The sequence below is a fragment of the Talpa occidentalis genome, unplaced genomic scaffold (genome assembly GCF_014898055.3).
Source record: "Talpa occidentalis isolate TD23 unplaced genomic scaffold, MPIMG_talOcc4v2.1 talOcc4.16, whole genome shotgun sequence".
Taxonomy (NCBI): Eukaryota; Metazoa; Chordata; class Mammalia; order Eulipotyphla; family Talpidae; genus Talpa; species Talpa occidentalis.
The window spans coordinates 68,700,868-68,722,924 of record NW_023601653.1 but is presented as its reverse complement, the minus strand read 5'-3'; the positions used below and the strand labels follow the sequence as shown (position 1 = coordinate 68,722,924).

The 22,057-nt window shown below is 42.6% G+C and overlaps 2 protein-coding genes across 2 annotated transcripts in view; both read right to left on the bottom strand.

Moving 5' to 3' along the window:
• LOC119247752 (C-type lectin domain family 4 member A-like) overlaps positions 1-5,034 on the bottom strand; it is a 72,905-nt gene extending 67,871 nt beyond the window's left edge. Inside the window, exon 1 of the mRNA XM_037514405.2 lies at positions 4,643-5,034. Coding sequence (XP_037370302.1) covers positions 4,643-4,820 — 178 coding nt within the window. The 5' untranslated portion in view covers positions 4,821-5,034. The remainder of the gene's footprint in view (positions 1-4,642) is intronic.
• Positions 5,035-12,441: 7,407 nt separating this feature from the next.
• Positions 12,442-18,441, bottom strand: LOC119247041 (C-type lectin domain family 4 member A-like). Its single transcript, XM_037513266.1, has 4 exons — positions 18,402-18,441; positions 14,915-15,072; positions 13,749-13,879; positions 12,442-12,619 (listed from the first exon to the last, which is right to left on the bottom strand). Exons 1-4 carry the CDS (start codon positions 18,439-18,441, stop codon positions 12,442-12,444), a joined length of 507 nt encoding a protein of 168 aa, XP_037369163.1.
• Positions 18,442-22,057: the final 3,616 nt, after the last annotated feature.

Below are 22,057 nucleotides of genomic sequence, written 5' to 3'. Positions count from 1 at the left end.
GGAGTGCAAACTGGTCCAACCACTGTGGAAAGCTGTGTGGAGATTTCTGGACCTACTAAACATAGAGCTTCCATATGATCCAGCAATTCCACTCCTAGGTATTTACCCAAAGGACACAGAAACATCAATTCCAAAGAACACCTGCACCCCTATGTTTATAGCAGCACTGTTTACAATAGCTAAGCTTTGGAAACAACCCAAATGCCCAAAAATAGATGACTGGATCAAGAAGATGTGGTACATATATACCATGGAATATTACTCAGCATTCAAAAAAGATAAACACATGCAATTTGCAGCAACATGGATGGCACTGGAAGGGATCATGCTCAGCGAAATAAGCCAAAAAGAAAAAGAAAAATACCAGATGGTCTCACTCATAGCAGGAATCTAGAAAACTTAAATAAGGGACCAGGAAAACGAATAACTATAAGAAAGTGAAAATCAAAATCAACAAAAAACTATGAACCAGAGACACTTTTAGGGGGGCGGGGGTGGGAGGGGAGGGATTGGGGTCAGAATGGGGGGGCTGCAATTGTATGGGGAATATAAAAATAAAATTTATTATTAAAAAAAAAAAAAAAGAATGGTTTCTCTTAGACAAGAATAAAAGCACTGTTCCAAGAAGAAAGGAAAGACAGTATGAGTAAATCAGGTAAAAGTTATCAATCGTATAATGGAAGAAGGAAAATAGACATTTAGACATTTTGTGGTGATTATGATATAGTAGCTATCAAGTTAATGAAACTGTGCACCAGAAACATATAATGTTATAAACTAATGTTATTTGTAAATGAAAGAATTATTTTCTCAAAGTTATGATATATTGCCAAGTGTGTGTGGGAACCCTCAGTAATATATACCATGATCTCATTTTTAGAAAATAGCACTTACATGCACTATGTATGTTTATATCTACAAGTATAAGACATAAAAATACTAAAATATAAATTATAGGTATCCCTAGATGGCAAGAATAAATATAAATTTTTATACCTCTAATTCTTTTTTTTCCATAATGAACATTTTAACATATAACAAAGAAAAACAGTGTTTATTTCCAGAGAAGTTTCTGAGTGATCATGATCCCCTCTTACAGGTTCCTATGCTCTAAAAGCCTTTTTTTCTCTTTTGCTCCATATGTGAAATATCTTATGTCCACCCAAATTATCTTTCATCTGCTCTCAAACTTGAATCCATCTCAGAAATAAGTAGACAGTGAATTTTCTGACAACAGAACATTTTCTCTTGAGATATAAGGGATTTTCTTTGAAAGACTTGCTAATGTTTCATTTGCAATGGTCTTTTGTTCCACTTCAGCACAATACTAACAAATATATCCCCCAACACTCTCCACCAAAAATGTTCTCCTCCAAATGCAAATGGCCAACAAATATATGAAAAAATGTACAAATAGCTTACAATCAGGGAAATGTAAATCAAAACCACAATGAAATAGCACCTTACACCTGTGAGAATGACACATATTAAAAACAAACTGGAAACAACAAATACTGATGAGGATGTGAAGAAAATGAACTCTCTTACACTGCTGGTGGGAACACAAAATTGTCCAACTACTATGGAAAACTGTGTGGAGGACCCTCAAACTACTAAAAATGGAGCTACGGTATGAACCAGCATTTCACTCCTGGAATCTACCCAAGGTCACAAAAACATTAATTCAAAAGGAAACCACACTTCTGTGTTTATTGCAACACTATTTGCAATAGCTAAGATGTGGAAATAACCCAAATACCCCAAAACAGATGCCTAGATCAAAAAGATGTGGTATATATACACACAATGGAATACTACTTGGCTATTAAAAATGTGTCATTGCAACAACATAAGTGGAACATGATGTGATTATGCTAAGTGAAAAAAAACAGAAAGTGAAAGATAATTACCAATGTTTAACTGTAAGGGGCAGGACTGGATACAGTGCAGGTTTTCTGATCCCATGCAGACCGGGTAAAGGAGGAGTCAGAGTCCTCAGTAGTTTTGCAGGTTTTTTATTTGGGGTTCACCAGGCATATGGCAGGCAGGGGTGCTGGCTGGGGGGCTGGGAGGCTGGCAGGCCTCCCAGCCCCCAGCAAGTCCTCACTCTATCTGGGCTCTCTAGCGTTCGTTCTGCTGCTTCTCGGCTTCGGCTTCGGCTGCGGCGGCTGCTGCTGCTGGTGCTGGTGCTGCTGGCGTCCCCCCGTGACGCCGCCCTTAAAAGCACAGTCTTAGCTCAGCTGAATCCCATCTACCTATGCCCACACCCTATTCCAGGTGCCCACCATCAGGCATGCATTCAGGACAAGGATCCATCATCTATCCTGATGGCGGAAGGGCAGAAAAGCCTGATATTTTCTTTACCCTACAGTCCACCCCCTCAGGGTTTTCTGCCATACAGTCTATACATATATACACAATTTTCTAAGCAAACAAACAATGCAGCCATGGCCCACAAAAGCAAATACATCAAATAACAAAATACAACATAACAAAATACAACAGAACACAAATAAGTCCAGGCAGGGCACCAACCAAGTGCAAAAGACAATTATTGGTACCAGCAGATGAGCCACCAAATCTGCTGCCGAAGGCACTGCTCATACGAGGGAGGGGAAATCACACACGGCATCTGCTATAACACACCAGGAGCCGTCAGGCTTCCTGGCCTTCTCTGGCTGTAGTCTCAGCTACAAGTCACACACAGCATCCACCCCCAGGATGCACTAGCTCTGGGATTGGCAATTTTATTCTGTTGGGGGTAATCGCCAACCCTCAGGGTTTCTGTCTGCAGTCGCTCCAACACTCGGCCTTCATGGCCACCCATGCGACTCACAGACCCCTGCTCTCAAGCCAACCCACTGCACAAGCACATGGGTTGGGGATCCAAACTTTGCATTTGGCTTGGGCTCCACCCCAAGCCACATTCCCCACCCGTCCCACAAGGACGGGCTCCTCAGCTCCTCACCCTCACTCAAGAATGAGCAGGGCATCACCCATAGGTGATTTTACGAGACTCACAGGGCTTCAGCATACCCAGGCTGCTTAACAGCCGCTTTAGGGCTTCTCAACTTAGCATCAGTACCAGCTTTTGCCACCTTAGTTGGCTTTTCTCCTCCACCTGGCCACTGGGCATACACAGGCTGCTTTTGGCCATCTAGGCCCACTGGCCACCCCCAGATTCTCAAAAAATAAACATAACCTGCTAAGGTCCTCCGCCTTCTGGCGGGATTGTCAGTCCAAAATCATCAGTTCATCAGTCTATCAGTCCATTGGCCTCTCCCTGCTTCAGCAATGGCCTGCTGCCTCAGGGGTCATTGGCTGGTCCTTTCCGGTGTCGTTGGCTGGTCCTATCCGGTGTCGTTGGCTGGTCCTTTCCGGTGTCGTTGGCTGGTCCTTTCGGGCGTCTCCTTCACACCAGGTCTCATCCTATAGCTCGTGGACGTATCCATCTTCTATACCGCCATGGTGCCTCCAGCGTCGTCACAGGCAAAGTCTGTTCTCCTTAGTCCCTCCAGGTCTTCGGAGGGCTCCAATACCCGTCTGCATGGATCTTGCCGACATACGCCAATTGTAAGGGGCAGGACTGGATACAGTGCAGGTTTTCTGATCCCATGCAGACCGGGTAAAGGAGGAGTCAGAGTCCTCAGTAGTTTTGCAGGTTTTTTATTTGGGGTTCACCAGGCATATGGCAGGCAGGGGTGCTGGCTGGGGGGCTGGGAGGCTGGCAGGCCTCCCAGCCCCCAGCAAGTCCTCACTCTATCTGGGCTCTCTAGCGTTCGTTCTGCTGCTTCTCGGCTTCGGCTTCGGCTGCGGCGGCTGCTGCTGCTGGTGCTGGTGCTGCTGGCGTCCCCCCGTGACGCCGCCCTTAAAAGCACAGTCTTAGCTCAGCTGAATCCCATCTACCTATGCCCACACCCTATTCCAGGTGCCCACCATCAGGCATGCATTCAGGACAAGGATCCATCATCTATCCTGATGGCGGAAGGGCAGAAAAGCCTGATATTTTCTTTACCCTACATTAACCAAAGAAAACAAACTAGCAAAACAAGACAAAAAAATTCTGGTGGTTACCAGAGAGAGGGGAAAAGGGAGAGGGATCAGAGGGGCAATGTGATAGTGGGTTGGCACTGAAATTTGGGAGTAGGTGAGTAAATTATGTGCACATACTGAAGTATGCAGTTAAACTTCTGAAATTATATAATTATGTAAATGAATGGCAAATCAATAAAATTTGATTAAAAAAACAAACAAAATGTTCCCCTCCTGCTGATCAAGGAACAAAGCCCACTATTCACTTACGGCCCCTGTCTCTGAGCCAATGGTTTCAAGACCTGAGCTAAGCTCTTGACTGCAGTCTCCCTCGGCCTCCGAAGGCATGGAGGCCACAGCTTCTCAGCACATCAGCACGCTCCTCAGCTCAAGACTGTGGTGATTTTCTCCTGTCTCACTTTTGTTCTAGCACAACTGTACAACCCTTTACTGCTTATTTTCAGGCAACTCAACCTTTTGAGAATCCTCTATTTCCCAACTGTTGCCCACCAGAGATCCAGAAGCTAGCAGCGCCCATGATTAGTACACAATATTATCTCTTCCTCTTTCATCACATCATTAAATCTGACCCTCAGAAAATCTTTCTTACCTCTAGGTGCCTCTGATTTGGTGCCTGAAGACTTGGATTCATTTTTGAAGGTTACTTCAGCATACGTGATCTCTGTGGTCATTTTGAGAAGAAAACTTCTGCTCTCTACAAAAGATCCTTTTCGTTTCTTCCTTAAAATGACCAAATACGGTGGTGACTTATACTTCCTATCACACATCTAGAGGCACCAGATGAGCGAGGAACCCCCAGAGACAGCGCATGAGATTTATTAACCTCAGCTGTGGCCCAGGGTCCAGCACCAGCACATTTAAGAATTAAGCTTTAAACAGATTCTAGCAAATGTGAGAAAAATAGGAAATCAAATGACTGGGGAAACAGGAAGGAAAAGAAAAGGAGGAATTAAGCAGCCAGAGAGAACTTTCCATAGAACAATGTTGTTGAAGTCAAAAGCAAGACTAATTCAAGACTAAATTCAAGCATTTGTGTGTATCCACATGCAAGCAAAATTATTTGAGGATCAGTCTCAGCACGTGCTCACTCATGTCACATTCTTTTCACTTGTGGCGAATCAGGTAAATTTTTGCACCATGTTCTAAAGGGATTTCTGACAAGAACTCACATGTCAGACAGCCTTCCCACTTCTGAGTCACCATCCTGTAACCCAGTGGAGAAGTAAAATTTAGATCCCACGTCTTCTCAAGCTGCTTTTCAGCGCTCTCTGCTCTCCCTCTGGATCTTAATGAACTCCATCATGAAACCTCACTCATTTCGCCGCAATCACTTCCAGCAACTCCTGAAAGCCACTCTCCCTACTGATGTTTATTTCACCCTTCTCTCTCCCCTGCATGCCCAAAAGGCAAGAGAGAGATAAACTTTAGTCCTCAACAGTTAGGATTATACAATAAAATCATAATTCAGAAGGCGATAAACTGAATACTTGCAGTGGCGAGAAGGGCACAGTGCAGGATCTCTAAGATTTGGGCTGACCGGGTAAAGAAGGTGTCCTGCAGCCCTGAGTGGCTTTTTCAGGCTTTATTGGGATTTACAGGCAGGTAGTGGTCCCAGGGAGCCAGGAGGCTGGCAGGCCACCCAGCCCACAGCAAGTCTTCACGCTTCCTGGGCTCTCTGCCGTTCCCTCGTGACCTTTGCTTCTCTGCTCCTTTCGCTCTGCTGTTGTCCCCATGACGCCAGCCTTATAAGCCCAGTCTTAGCCCCGGTGTATCCATTATGCATGCCCACACCCTACTCCAGGAGCCCGCCATCAGGCATGCATTCAGGACCACAGGTTTCCATCATCAATCCTAATGGCGGGAGGGCAGAAAAGCCTGATACTTTTTTACCTTACCCTACGATACTAAACGTGACTTTTTTTTTTTTTTTTCAGGACCAGGAGGAAAATGCTCCAAAAATTACATCCTTCTTGCAGAATCTTCCCACAAATATGCTCACAGCTCATACCCCAGATATCACTCTCCCCTCAACAGTCCTCTTTTTTAATCTCCTCCACTTATCTCTTTTCTCTCTTGCATAACATCCCCACCGCCCCGCACATGCACGCGCACACACACACACACACACACACACACACACTCTTTACCTCTATATTCATGTCTAACCTAAATATATTGAAAACCATGAGCTTACACCAGTATCTCTAATTCCAATCAAACACTAAAGAGTTTATTCCAGTTTCTCCCTCCCCATGTCCTAAGTCCCTCTGTGACAATAAGAAAGTTGTTTCTATAACCTTGAACTTATTTACCTGTTTGATCAATCCCCTGCAATTAACCAGTATTCTACCTTTGCTGCTTCTCCCTCCCTGACTGTAATGCCCTTCTCACCCTGATAGGCTCTGCCTCCTCTGTCCAGATGCCCACTATTGTTGATCATCTCTTCATTCTGCTTGGGTCAGTCAAGACCCATGAATGTCCTTTCACCTTGTCCAGGTCTGATGTCTTCTGTGACTCGACCCTCCATAGGAAAACCCTACTTACTCTGCCTGCATTCTGATTTCTGAGGCTTGCTCCCCAGCCCCTATGTGAAGTCCATCTTTAATCCATTTAGCCTCCAATACCCTCTGCAAGGTCAGCCTAAGTGCAGATGGCCTACTTCATCCTGCCTGGAGTCCGATGCCCCACATGGGGCAACCCCACCACTTGGACCATCTCCTTATCCTGCTCTACCTCTGAACCCAGACCAGATCTACTCTCCACATAGACAACTTCCCTCACCCTGCTTGGGCCCTGCCATCCCTTGCTAGGTCTTCCACTTGCCAGCAAGGACCCCATCTTCACCCTGCTTGTGCCCCTGCCACATGACCACACTATACACTGATGCCCTCTTCACCTGTCAGGCACCAGCACCTCATACCGGATTATTTCTTATACCCTACACCAGGTCATTGTCAAGTACGGACACACTCCTAAGCATCCTCAGGCTCTGGTTCCTGTGTCAGAACATTTTTCCACCCCTGAAGCCACATTCTCTTCATTCTTCCTGGACTCCAACACCATTACCTTGCCAGCCAACTGCATCATCACCCTCTTACCCAATCTGAGATCTGAAAACCTGCACCAGAGCACTGTTTTTATCCCACACCACCCTATGACAGATATCTACCTTGCCCTGTGCCACTTAATACTTTATTTAGTAAATAAAGGAAAAGGGATACACCAAAAAAGAGGGGAAAGGAAGAAGAGCTAATCCTTACAAATTTCAATCAAATAACAACTAGAACTAATGGTCTTAGCAACCTAGGCTCATAAGGAGAAGCAAAATACCTACCTTAATCTATTTCTCAAGAGTAAGAGTATCTATTTCCCAAGAGTAAGTCATTTTCTAACTGGATTACACTGTACTAATCATTCTAAATTTTTTGTGTTTACAACATTTTTTTTCATTCACATTACATGTGGGCTTAGTATCTGCTTCAGGCTGATTGTAACTCTGGCTTTTCTCTGAGCACTTTTTCATTCTGGAGCCTACAATCATAGAGCAACTCCTTGTAAGCTGAGACATGTCGTATTTCAGATAGTGCATTCGGATAATGTGTATACTGGATCTGCGCTGATCCCAATGACCAGCGCAAGTCACCCAGACAAACCTATGAACGGGATAGGGAAATGAAATCAACCCACAAAATTAATGCTTATAGCCATTTAATTTACAATTGTCAAAAATTGGAAGCAACCAAGATGTCCTTCAGCAAATAAACAAATTGTGGTATATCCATACAATAGAATATTTTTCTTTGATAAAAAGAAATGAGCTATCAAGACACAAAAAGACGTGGCAGAATCTTAAATGCATACTACTAGGTGAAATAAATCAGTCTGAAAAAGACATACACTTTATGATTCCAAAGCTGTGACACTCTGCAAAAGGCCAAACTACAGAAATTTAAAAGATCAGAGGTGGCCAGGTGTCAAATGCAGGTGAAAGAGATGAATATTTGGAACACTGAGCATTTTTAGGACAGGGAGACAATTGTGATAATCTAAATATATATTCCATGTCTAGGTATATATTCAAGAGAAATAAAAACACATGTCCACAAAAAGATGTATCAAAATTTATAACAACTTTATTCATAATATGTCAACCCTAGAAAGAACTTAAAAGTTACCTACCAAAAGAAAAATGACTAACAAATTATGAATGTTTTGTAAAATGAAATACAATTCAATAAAGTTAAGAGCATTACTGTGACCCTTGGTTCCTGGCACAGAGTTCCTAAAATTCTGTGAGAGACAGGTGACAGGAGTAACCTAATTCTACCATTGCTTCATTATATGCCCAGGGGCAGAGACTTAAGGAAAATGAGATGCATGCCCTATGTACAGATGTGTAAGGGAAAAGCACATGTGTGACTTACTCCCAACCCAGAATATGGGGAACATAGAAACACCCCAGTCTCAAAGCCTTATAACCTCACCTCACCCCAGGTCTGGGGAGAAAGGTGATTTGGAACAGCAGTTTCCCCTTCTCCACTGTCTTCCCCTTAAGGGGTGGGGGTCAAGTCATCCCCAGTGATTATTTATTTCCTCTTGGGAAGAAGCATTTTCCTCAGCACTGGGCAAATCACAGAGCTTCTGCTCCTCTTCCATTTACTAAGTGGCAGGTTGAACAAAACTAACTGCAGTGTTGGTAGACTTAAGGTCTATGTTTGTTTTCAATAGCAAAAAAAAAAAAAAAAAAGCATTGTAACTTAATGAAAAAAAAAAGATGAATACAGCCCAAAATTCTAAGGTATGTCTTATGTATGGATGTCAATATATCTGCCAAATAAGGCAACAATAAACACTTTCTTGGAATAGTTCTGCATGTAGCAGTCGTTTGCTTTTACCTTAAGAACACTTCCCTAAAAGCTAATAAAGCCTGTTAAGACCCACATTCTACAAAAATTACTAGAACACCTGAGGAAAGGAAATCTATGTCAACTCACCAGTGTTAACTTCAGCTTCTAATTCTCTTAATTCTCAGTCTCTAAAGTTCCACCCCTGATTTCCTTCTACCAGTGCAATGGTGTTAAATGACAAGCCAAGACCTAAGAGAAAATGTTAAGAGGCCCTAAGAGACTTATTGGCCAAACTGAACTTCTCTTCCACGAAGATGTGTTACACCCTACTAAGCTTTCAGTTACAAGGAATAAAACTCTAAGAGAAATGAAAAGTAGTGGTGGGGATTGTTTTGCTTTTGATCAACCCACAAAGAGAAAATCCAGACAGATGGAGGAATTACATCATATAATTACATCATTACCTGACCTGGCAATCAGACAAAATTTAGGAGGATCGGGGTCTCTCAGGTGTCAACAGAAGGGCTCCCTGGACTGTGTCTCCCTGCCTACTAGCCAGGATGCAGCCTGACTCATAAATAACTTAATGACATCCATTACATCTCTAAATTTGTGGATTTTGATTTTAACAGTTTGGTGGCAGTTATGGGACCCGAGCAAATACCCCGTGGCATTCAGGGACAAGGACACAGTATGGCGCCCACTAACCTTGTTGAGCTCTCTGGATTTCTCACCATTTCTAAGGGGCACAGTTAGTTCTAGTCTGCTAGAGTGCTTGATCTCCAAGGACAATCATGGGCAGGACTTTGACAAGTTCTCTAGAATACAGACCTGTGATAACTTTAAGATCATAGTGTTAAGATCATAAAAGTGCTCTGACCTTGAGAGGATCTTTTGTCTTAAACTATGTATCACTCACAGCAAATAGTAAAGTATATGGCTGAAAAAATCAACAAAATATTTTCTTTTTCTCTCTACCTAATCCCTACAGAACTTTGGAAACTTAGTTGAGTATTATTTTGATTATGGCAAGAAAACTCTATTCTCTTTGTATAAGTACTACAGGTAAAATCTCATAACTGGATGCTGAATTCTTTTAGTTCCTCAAATATCTGGCTACAACTCCAAATGAATATTTCCAGTTTTATTGCTCCACCGGATTTTCAATGACTGAGAACAGAGGTTGTCCTTGAATCTCCTTGTAAGGGATGATACCAGGTGCCCCTTACCACCCAGATGGCAGCTAAGCTTCAGAGACTTGAACTAGGGTTCCTACCCTATAGCTAACAAGGGCTCCACGTGACATCCACACACACTGGAGCCTTGTCAACCAAGTTGACAAGAGGAGGAGAGACTGACATCTTGGAGACAGTGTCCACCCAAGATGCCAGATCAAGACTTTGTACATAAACTCCTTTTCTTTTCCTCTTTCTTTACTTCACTTGGGCACAGCTCTGGTATGATAAAGCCCCATCCATATTGTTCAGGCCACTTCCAAAGGGGGAAACCTCCCAGACTGTTGGATTTGACACTAAGTTCATTCTGTAGTTCTGCTTATCACAAATTCTTCCAATACTCCGGTTCTCTGGAAAAATATGGACCCCTACCTATTAGGTTACACTCCTAATCCCAGGAGTCCATTTGCCTGTCTCTGGCTGAAAACCATAATGGAGAAAACTTGCATTCTCAGTTCTACACAAAGAAAAGGCAAAGGCAACCAGAACCAAACTGCCTGTGAAAGTTATAGACCCTTAATCTGCACAGGCTTCCATAACTGTAATCGGTCCCATGAAGGGTCTCATTAGCTTGCAGTCTTCTGCTTGAAGACATTACAGAATCTACTGTGAAAACAATAGCTGCCCAAGAGAAATATCTAGACTCTCTTATCAAGGTTTTTCTAGACCTTGACTCTATTTGCTAAGCAAGGAGTTGTCTGTGCTATAATCTACACCACATGGTTACCTGGGTTAACACTTGTTATGGAAACTCAGTTCCATAAGATCACTGAGTAAGCCATTTCACTGAGAAGGTGACTGTTTTAGCAGGGTCTTCCTTCATGGGTCTGGGTCCTCAGAACCTTGGCTTTGAACTTATTCAAAGCATTGAAAATTATCCTATTTATGGCATATAATCTCTCTGGACACTGTATTCCCTCCAAAGCTATAACTGCATGTGTGCAGCACCGACCCCCAAGCAGAAGGCCCAGTTGAATCCAGACCTGGGAGATGGAGTAAGAAGAACCAATTTAAAGAATGTGAACCAGAAGCTGATGTAACAGGAGTATCTCCACAAAAATGGTGGTTCTATGTTTCCCTGCCTCACCTACTGAGGGGCAGAGTTATACGGCACAGAGGGCAGAGGGCTCAGGAGGAAACACACAGGAAATCCTGGAGCAGAAAATGTGAAGGAGGGGCTTGTGTCACAGCTTTGGACTTGCATCTGGAATGTTTGGACATGGGGGAGAGATACATAGAGACACTTGATAGGTGCATGTGGGTGAAAGATCCATGGGGAGGCTGACAATGCCAGGTGTTACCTCGATTTGTATTTTGATTTTGCTCCTGTGTCCCCGACTCACTTGGCCCTCTTTTCCCATATGTTCCCCAACCCCAGAATGTGCCTTAGATTTGTGGCAAGCTTCAGGCCTCAGCAGCCCTGCTTTGGGCCATCCCTGTTTGCCTTGGCATTTACCTTTAGGGGATGGATTTGGGTGTTTTGGGGATTCTATTGTCCTTTCTTCTCTCTCTATGCAGACCAATTCTATTAGAGAATTGCACACTAAGAGTATGCTTTGTCTTTATGCAGTGGATAGCAGAATGAGTGTGCAAGTTTGGGGGTCCTGGGGCACCCCTCTGTCTCCCTGCTAGGATTGTAATATAAATGACCTATGAACACCACAAGGGAGATCAGTTAGAACTGTGAGAATTGGCAGCCAGGAGGGGTGCTGATACCTTAAATTTAGATCAAAACCCTCAGTGAGGCTGAGAGACAAATCAAGACTGCGGGATTTTAAAAACAGAAACAATGGAGCCAAAATGGAGTCATTCATGGTCACAGTGGAGCAAGGGGGTGCCCCAACTCAATACTTAATCTAATTCCAGTTTCAACCTTTCCCAAAGTGTAATCTTAAACTCATTCATCTGTAAGATAAGACACCCCCACCCCCACCCCAACCCCGCCCGGCTGCCTGAAATAATCTTCGCTTCCTCATACCTGTCCCACCCTCTCTGGTCTATAGACACCCTCCATTTTGGTGCATGCTTACAGCACCTTGCTACTTGCTAGACAAATGCTATCTGATTTGTGAATCATTTAATAATATGGGATAGATCTCAAAGTAAAAACAGAAGTCCTCTCCAGTTAGGTTCCACACGTGGAAAATTCTCATAGATATTCATCTACTTTATGAATAAATGACAAATGTGCACACCGAATCTATCACAAGAGCGACAGGTGACAGAAAAATTTGATGGAAATCTCTTCTAGAAGACACACACATGAACAATAACAGATTAGCTCTCTCTGGGCAGTGGGTGCCAGTTCAAGCACATGCTGATAGAGACTTTTCAGCTGAGAAGTAGATCTTTGTCATCTTGCAAATTGACTTGTAATGTCCATCACAAAACACATCATTCCAGCCCCATTTTTTTGTTAATGAATGAAAATGTAGCAAAACACAGCGCTCATTGTGACTATTGGGTTCACCTGAGAGCCAGAACCTGAAAGAGATAAAAAGGACCAGTATGTTTCTTCACACTGTGCTTGAAAACCAACAGTGAAGCAGAGGATGCCACTGAGCTGCGTGGAGGTCGTGGTCAGACATGCCAAAGCCTTCCTCCCTGCTCCCCATGCAGCTTCCTCCATCTGTGTCTCTCTGGTATTGCCCTTGAAAACTGAGCCCACATCCCCCAGGACTGTGTCATTTCACTGCATTACGCATCCTCCCCTTACATGCTCCAGAGGCTCCTTCTCTCTGTCCATTGTATGTCCTGTTCCTGGGACATGGAAAATCCACACGCCATTAATGAAAAAAGGTTTCCTCCTGATCCCCAGTATCAATGCACAGCCTGTCCTCCAAACCATCATTTCATTAAAATATTGATAATGAAACATGGGAAATCCTGACTGAGCCACGGTCTACGTGGAGTTTACATGTTTTCCTTCTATCTGTGTGGATTGGCACGAGGTGCTCTGGTGTCCTCTTGTTATAGGACAGGGACCACCCTGTTACACTCTCACCCCCCAAGGGTGTTGTCCCATCTGAGGGAGTGGGTAGAGGGAGTGGGGGCTGAGGAGGGTATGGGACGTGTGCGCACACACTCCTAGGTGGAAGGGTCTCCTGCCCAGGGTTGTTTTCCTCCTTGTGCTCTGAGCTGCCAGGAATGGCTCAGTCACCTGCATCCTGGACTGGAACAAGTGGCATGAAAAATAAATGGACGAATGAATAAAAACAATGATGTAATATTGGGAGTGTTCTGGGTCTTTATTTTGAAATTCGATGATGTTTCATGATCAGAAATATTGAGGTAACTCACTCTTATCTGTATCAATTATCCTGTGGTCAAACTGATATAGTTTGACCTGCATTAGTTGCTTTGGCTAGAAAACTTTGACTAAGGTTTCTGCATTCTCTGAGCTCCCATTCCTAAGTTCTACAGGGGGAGAAATAATAACATGTTCTTCTCAGAGTCCTTCTTGTGACAATTACAGCAATATAAAAATTATTATTTAACCTATACCCAAAGATGAAAGAAGAGTAAACTATTTGATTTTAATCTGAGTGTTGTGCACCCTAAAAACACCTGCATGACCAGGACTCAGGATTCCCGTATCTAATTCCATACTCACGTGGCACTTTCATTGTATGGTGTCTGATCAACCCACTTCCAGTGTCTTTTATTTGTGTGTAATGGCCTGTCCCTGTCAGATAGCCCAATGTAATATTCAGATTTTGTATCCAAGTTCTGGATGATGAAATTCTGAAGGGAGAAAAAAAAGGTGCTGTTATCTTGAGAGGACTCAGGCTGGAGTGAGCTTGTGGCCTCAGGGAGAAGAGAAGAAAAGGAGGGGATGCAGGAAGAGCCACATGGGACCCTGCCCAGGAGTCTAGGTCTTCTCTGGCTGAGCAGTGCAGGCCAAGACATCACTTGTGAGAATGACGTTGGTCTTAATCAGTTCAAGCTACTACAACAGCTTCAGTAGCTCATAGAGAAGTTCATTTCTCATACTCCTGAGATGAGAAGCCCCAGGGTACTAGCATGGCTAGGTGAAGGTCACCTGCTTCCTGGCTCACAGATGGCAACTTCTTCTGTGTCCTCTTAAGGTAGAAGGAACCAGGTAATTGCATGGGTCTGTCTTGTAGCACACTCCTCCCACTCATGAGGCCCCACAATTATTACCAAACATCGCTTAATAGCAGTACATTTTGGGGTTAGGATTTCTACAGATAAATTAGTAGGGACACAAATGCACAGAATATAGTTGTGATCAATTTATCAATTTATATGAAAGTGATTTCTTCCATACTCACAATGCATTCTCATCTCACACTCACTTCCTCTCATTTTTTTCACTAAGAAATGGCTCTCTTCAAGCTCATACATGTAAAACATTTTGTTGATTAAATCATTTTCCTTTCATAATTTCAGATTCTTTAATGTCATTTGATTTTTAACTGTGATTCCTCAGGACTGAATCTTCCTTATTTCACTAATAACTTTTTTCTCTTAAAAAGTTAATTTGCAAACATTTATATGTTGAAATAATAAACTGACATTTCAGGCTGAAATAGTTCATCTTGTCACTCAACCCCAACACCCTAACTTACTGGGGGAGGTTAACTGTATGGAAGCAGAAGGTGTGGAGGAAAACAGATTAGTTATCCTTTCCCACCTTTTTTTTTGGAAAGCCCCCACTGTACCCCAATATCCCAAACACTGAAAACCTGCTCCTTAACCAGCTGAAGTCCACAAACACCCTGCAGGACCCCTGACTCCACTCTGTAGAGAAAGCACCTGCTCCTCCTCGGTGGTGACCACCAATAGGTGAGCCTGCATCGCGGAGCAGTTCTTCTCACTCTCAGGCCAAGTTTTCTCTTCAACAGAAATGAAGTAGCAGCTTGAACCAAATGCCTTCCAGTGCTTAGGGCAGCAACTGCTATTCCCAACACTCCCTGTATGGACAGAGGCCATATCAGGGAAACATGAGAAAAGAAATTTTACTGTGTGCATTATTTAAAGTAAGTGCCAAGGGAGACCTCATGAAACTAGGATCCACAACTCCTGCAGGGGTAACAGGAGTCCCCACCACCAGGTAGAGGACAAAGCGCCCACCTACATCAGGCAGTTACAAGGCAGGGCCCTATAGTTGACAGAGCAGCATCAATAAAAGCTGGTTAGAACTGAAGGTTTAAGAGTCCTCCCTGGTGGCTCAGGAGTTAAAGACAGCACTATCAAGCTTTCTCCAGTTCCCACAGCACGAGTTCGATTCCCTGACCATGGAGGTGACCCACATGGTGCAGATGTCTCCTGTCTCACTTGCTGCTCCCCTCAGCAGTGTATTTCAGTAGATCTGCCTATTCTGCTCCCCACTCTATCTCTGGTGAATCCACTCATAAACCCCACCCCCACACCTTGGCCTATACCCCAGCTCTTATATGCATAAATAAGTAAATCTTAAGGAAAAAAAGAACTGAATGTTTAAAAGGATCCAGACATTTTGTGAAACTGGACACAAAAATGTCTACTTTCAATAGAAAATCAATCCTCATGCTAAGAGAACAATGTTACCAAAATTAATTTTTTAAAAAGAAAGTAAACTTGTGCCCTTCACAAGTAACAAAGAAATTAGCATTATCTGACAAAATTTTAAAGAAAACATGAAACAATGCTTCAAGAAGGAAATACAAACATCTATGAACCAAATGAAAACATACAAAGCTTTGGCAAAGAAAAACAAAATTTTAGCAAATAAAGATAAAAATGGACATACCCTGCATTGGAAAGGAATACTACTCAGCCAGTTAAAAAGTTGACATTATGTCTTCTGCTACAATATGGATAGAACTTGAGGTGGTTGCACTGGTGAAACGGCCATAAAGTGAAGGACAATTATCAGGTGGTTTCAGCCATCTGTTTGGACTTCGTCTCTTGGAAAAAACAAGCCCACGACAGCCTGCACTTGGCCCCATATGAATTTTTTCACTAGACATATGTGAGGCTGACCCTGATTCTGAGCTCTGCTCTCCTCAGTCTCCCATAGGCTGTGACTGTATTTTAGAGTGTGAACCTGAGTCATGTTCCAAGATCCAAACTGACCTGTAATAAAGCTAATACTTGGGGTGAAGGTGAATATTCGAAGGAGAACTTTTGAAATCAAGGAGAGATAGTGATATATTTGATAAAGGTGAAGATAATGTTAAATAAACACTGTTATGAAAAATTTTCAGAGTTGGCTTGAGCAAATTCTGTGATAGTGCTTACTGAAATCAAGGATCTGGAAGAATTGTTGTGAGTCCAAATTTAGAGCCTGATATAAACACTTAAGTTTGTGACATCTTCAAGATAACCAAGCATGTATGTCAATTAAAAAAAAAAAAAAAAACCCACAGGGCCTCCCCGGTGGCGCAGCGATTGAGCTCTAGGTTGCAAAGCTGCCCACAGCCTCTGCAGCGCCGGTTCGATCCCCGGCTGCTCCCCGGCCACCAGAGGTGTGTCCTACATGGCGCTCAGACCTCTCCTGCTGCCCGCTGCTCCCCTCAGCAGTGTACTTCAGTCCTTCTGCCTGCTCTGCACCCTGCTCTGGCTCTGGTGAATTCTCTCACCCTCCCGCGCTTCTGACTGTACCCAGTGCTTGTATAAATAAATAAATAAATAAATCTTACCAAAAAAAAAAAAGCAATGTTTAAAAAAAAAAAACAGGATGAACCAATCTTGAGTTCAATCCTGAGTCTCTGAGAAGAGAGAGCTGGTGAAACTATGGATGACCTTACCTGTCACTCGTGTCCCCTCATTGATGGTTACATTTGAAGATGTGCATATCTCAGACAGTCTGGCATGAGTTAAACGATAAGTCCCTGCAAGGAAGAAGGGTCACTGTCCATCCATTCTTGTGCTAAAATCCCCTTGCTCTATAATCTGTGCCAAGCTAGCTCTCTCCACTGTCAGTGCTCTCTGTACGAAAACACAGGAAGACTGCCTGGAATTACTGCTTGCTTGTATTCACTTATCATGTTTGTGTCGATGCCTGCACTTTAATGTTTGGTTCTTCCCCCCAGTGGAATTTAATCCCTCTGTTGTAGGGCAGAGATTCTGTTTCCTACCTGAATCAGTCACTTAAACTAATTGAATTAAACACATAGTGATGATGATGAAGTCATCAAGGAGAATTTTTGACTCACTAGCTGCCCGCTTCTCCATGATTTTATATCCTGAAGCAAGTTTTCAGGTTACTTGGAAATTTTCTAAAATTTCTGGAGAACACAAGGGCAATTAACAACCATGGGGGGTCTTTAACATTAAAAACACAGTAAATGTCTCAGAGGACATTAAATATTATTTTATAAGGTGTCCACAGTAAGCAAGACCTGTTCTCTGTCAGGTCTCATTTCTTCCTTGTATTCCTACTACCAACTTCAATATGTCCAACATTTCCTCCTTTTTCTTTACAGACGTCTTGGATCCAGACTCTCTACAGCCCCTTGATTAATGACACAGCTGTTCTTCAAGACCCTTTCTCTCTTTCTCTTGACCATGAAAAGTAAAGCAGAATATAATGTTGATGGTAATGACATATGCTTTACTAAAACTGTGAAATTTAGTTCCATCTCAGAGGAACGTTCAAACATGACCCATTTGACATAAAAAAATCACAGCTCACCCCTGCCAGACTATTAAAAAATATTTGAATAAACTTATTATTGAATAGAGAACCAAATTGTAGATTACAGAGCAAAAGTTTCTGTGAGACGTCTCACAAAATGAATTTGAAATATTTATATGGAGGCAAATTGAACAGGGAAGGAATATTTCATTCCTAAAAAGCTCCAATATTTGATTCGAATACTTTTCCATCTCATAGGAAATGGTATGATTAATAGCAAAAACCTCTCAGTCAATATTGGGGTGAGTTCTGATCCTACTGCTCACGGGAAAATCAAAGGCCTCACTTGTAAGGACTCTGACTATGGCCACATTCTCAGTGGAGGGCTTGGTCCGAGAGGACAGGTCACTCCTGACCATGTAGTGAGGATGGTGTCTTGGTGAGATCACGACTGAGAAAATGCTACAGAAACCAGATTGACTAGGTGGAAGTTAAGTCAGTTATTAAAAATGGAGGTAATGGAGAAAAGAGAGGAGGAAGACATAGATAAATCGGGGAAGGCATGTATTCCAAGCAAGAGCTCACATGTGAGGAGAGGAAGGAGAACATGCCCTTGGGAATCTCTGTAGAACACCACAGGGAAAGAGATCACAGGAAGCGGCCTCTCGGTGAAGCACTTACCCAGGCAGCTCCCAATGAAACAAGCGCTGAGAAGCGCCATGCCAACCCCAGCACCAGCCCACAGCCTCACCTGGAACCTCCACAGGGTTTTCTCTGTCAGACCAAGAAGACAAATGCAGTTATGCGGGGACCAAGAATACCTACCTCCGAAGCAGTTTGGAGCAATGAAAAAAACAAATGAAGACTCCGAGTATTAAACTTAATACTAGAAGAAGGTTAGACACTGCCTCACAATCAGTGAACAGGTAGTATCTCTGAGATCCGAAACTATCTGGCAAAACTCACCCACAACCGACTGTACTTTTCATTTCCTTCTTTCTTCTTAAATATTACATTCTCCACGCTTTCCCCATCTTTATGAAAACATTACTCCTGGCACCCACCTTTCTTACCCCCACATGGATAGTTGATTTCTTACTCTCTCCAGTGTTTCTACATGAAGGATTTATTCTTTCATTCAACTTCTCATGACCCTACTACAGAGGACATCCCTTCAATGTGCCCATTGTCTGCCTCTTCTCCCCGGACAACTCATCATCTATTACACACTTTTACCCCCTTTTATCTGGAACTGAGTAAAGGAATGCGCACCTTCACCTTGGGATTGCCCTTCTGGCACCATGATGTGGGCTCCTTCTGTTCACAAGGTTTCCAGAGGTTTCTTGTATCCCTACCCTGAAGTGTTTTCAAGGCTAGAGCTCAGAAACTCGCTGCTGAACACTCTGAAGAGGCAAAGAGACTTTCAAAATAATGTGCACCTAAAAAGAAGAAGTCCATTTGGGACTAAAATTTCTAAAGACTTAAAAAAATTGCAAAAGATAAGGGAGGAAATTGCAAAAGAGACATTATTCATGAGAACTTCACCAAAAATATTCAGACTGTTTGTTTATTCCTGACATAAAAATCCCTCTCTGATTCATATTCATTCTGACATGCAAAATGAAAATTTAATATACCCTAAAAGATATCTATGTGTGGGCCTCAATTAGTGCTTCCTAGCCCACCTTTGCTTTGGATATTCTGTAAGGTTAAATCCAAGGAATAAACAAAATTCTGATGTAACAGAAAAGACTTGGAGAAAGAGTAAATTATTACATAAAGACCCATGAGTAATGTCCAGGAATGTGAATGAGAAATGAAAGATGCTTGAATCTACTTGGATCAAGAGCAATCCTGGAAAGAGCATATCTTATAATCTCTCTGGTTAGATAATGGGAGCTTGAAGTAATAAAACATCCAAGGCAGGCTTCATGAATTCCTTGCCAGTATTCTAGAGCTTGAGGACACTTCCTAACAAACAAACCGTGGAAGGTAAACCCTTCTCTTTATTAGCATTGTCACCATCTACACTTTTTCAAGTGAGCTAAACTGGATTAAAACAAAACTTCTATAGATAGAAAGACTGAACACAACAGTCCTTCTAAATGATAGGATAGTTACAGCTCATGATAAAATAGACAATGAAAATGAAATTTAAACCCCAGACGTTTCACCTCAGGTTTGGTTCCCCAACAAGCTGTAAGGGGGGAAGAAGTGTCTATAAAACCTCACCATGTGTTTCCAGTTCACCTTGATGATTAAGAAACATGAACCACAGTACTAAGTCACTTGATGTTTAAAGGGGGAAAAAATACTCTCACCATCTGTGTGGTGAGTAAAAGAATTCCAATTCCTTGCCCATCTCCAACATAAACCCCCCAGTCACAATGTGATCTTGACCATTAGCAACACTGCCCCTTCCTTTCACTTCTTTCCATGCCTTAAACTTGGACTTTTGATCAACCCAGATGTGTTTCGGGGATTCTCAGTCTATAGATCGAAGTTTTCAAGATCTGTGGCATCTCATTTTTTTCACCTTATCGAATTATTATTTTTTTCATTAATGCTGGCTTTAAAAAAATCCCTGTAAGTCATTCTTAGGACTCTCCAGTCTACCTAAATTCTTCCAGAATATAAAGATTCTGAGGATTACCTAGCTCCAAGAAATGAAAAGGGGGAGTGGCTGATTATCATTCATGGAACCATCCTGGATATGTGGCTTCCCCCCAGGTGCCTCAAGTCCTCAGTGTCAAGCAGCTTCCCAAGGCTTTGACATAAACTGTGTGCTTTTTTATTCATTTTACAAGAACTTATATCTATAATAAAATAGCTCATCATTACTAGAAGTGGAACAGTTTATTATAACTGGGGTACAGGCCAGAGGTGTGGGGGATAAGAGGATTCACCAGTGAGAGTAGGGAGCAGAACAGGAGGATCTACTGAAATACACTGATGAGGGGAGCAGTGGGTGAGACAGGAGAGGTCTGCTGTGCCATGTGGGTAGCTCCCTGGCCGGCAGGGGATCCAACTCTCACTGCAGAGGCTACAGGTAGCTTCACAGTGCTGTGCTCAATCCCTTAAACCACCAGGGAGGCCCAGAACACTTTATGTTTGTAATTCTAAATGATTTTAGTTTTCCTTAGCCCTTCTCTGCAGTATTGAAGTTGAGGTGTTGGAAAGTTGCAATCAATCCAGAAAAAGAATGACAAAATTCTTCCAGGTGTTGACCCAGAATTTTTTCAGAAGTATCACACACACACACACACATCCACAATACATACACACACACAATACATACACACACATACAATACATACACACTGTACATATAATATTGTTATTAAAATTTCATTTCTGGGGTTAATGTCATCAGTATGGTGGAATAATTAGCTGCTACATTCCTCTCATTTAAACTACAATCAGAGAATATTTACATGCAAACATAACTCTGCTGCTCATCATACCAGGACTCCCTGATGACCTGTGTGTCTGTATATCTTAAGGTGGCTGGGAGATGGTGAATTCAGGACAAAGGAGATGGGACTATCTGCAGACAAAGCAGTGAGGGCAGATGTGATGGAACTGACAACCAACTAGGCTCCAGAGAACAACAGGGCAGAGGATAATAGCCAACCTTTGCATCTCAACAGGGGATTTGACCTAGGAAATGCAGGGGTATATAATCCCCCTTCTCTCTGCTCCTCTTGGAATTCTGTACTCTGTGAAATTCAGTCTGTCACCTCTGAAACCAAAGGCAAAGGCTGCCACACAAACGACCTAGTCTGGGTATACGGGGGAGGGGTGGCATAGTTACCGTGTACCTGGGTGGATCACACACACAACTATTATACTGGGAACATAGTAGCATCTTCCCCCACTCCACACTCAACGCTCTTCCTGTGTCCCTGATTTTCTTTTTTTTTTTTTTTTTTTTTTTAATATAGAAAAACCCCATTTATTTGGCTTAAGATCTCACTAAAGCATACATGTTCCAAGTGATTGTTATCTATTTTTCTTAATTTAAAATTATGAGGGACTAGGATGCTGAAATAAATGCCTACAGCAAATCAAAGATTTAAGACTGAGAGGATCCTGGAGCCCTGAAACCATGTTTATCATAAACTCAATATTCTAATGTTATAGAGCAACCCCGATATTAAACGGGTTCCTGGCTGTGGGTCCTCACCCGCGCGCTTTAAAGGGACTTATGAATACTCTACTACAGACACACACAAAAGGGTTAATAAAAGGTTTATTTACAAGAGGAAAGGAAATAAGGAAAATGTACAACTCAGGGAGAAAATAGGGAAATAAAGTCTTTAATGCGTCCTACCCGA

Coding starts and splice junctions, on each gene's coding strand:
- LOC119247041 (XM_037513266.1), bottom strand. CDS start 18,441: ATGGCGCTTCTCAGCGCTTGTTTCATTGGGAGCTGCCTGG. Junction 13,880..14,914: donor TCACCACCGAGGAGGAGCAG/GTGCTTTCTCTA, acceptor TTCTCCCTTCAG/AATTTCATCATCCAGAACTT. Junction 12,620..13,748: donor CCATACAATGAAAGTGCCAC/GTGAGTATGGAA, acceptor TATCTCTTTCAG/GTTCTGGCTCTCAGGTGAAC.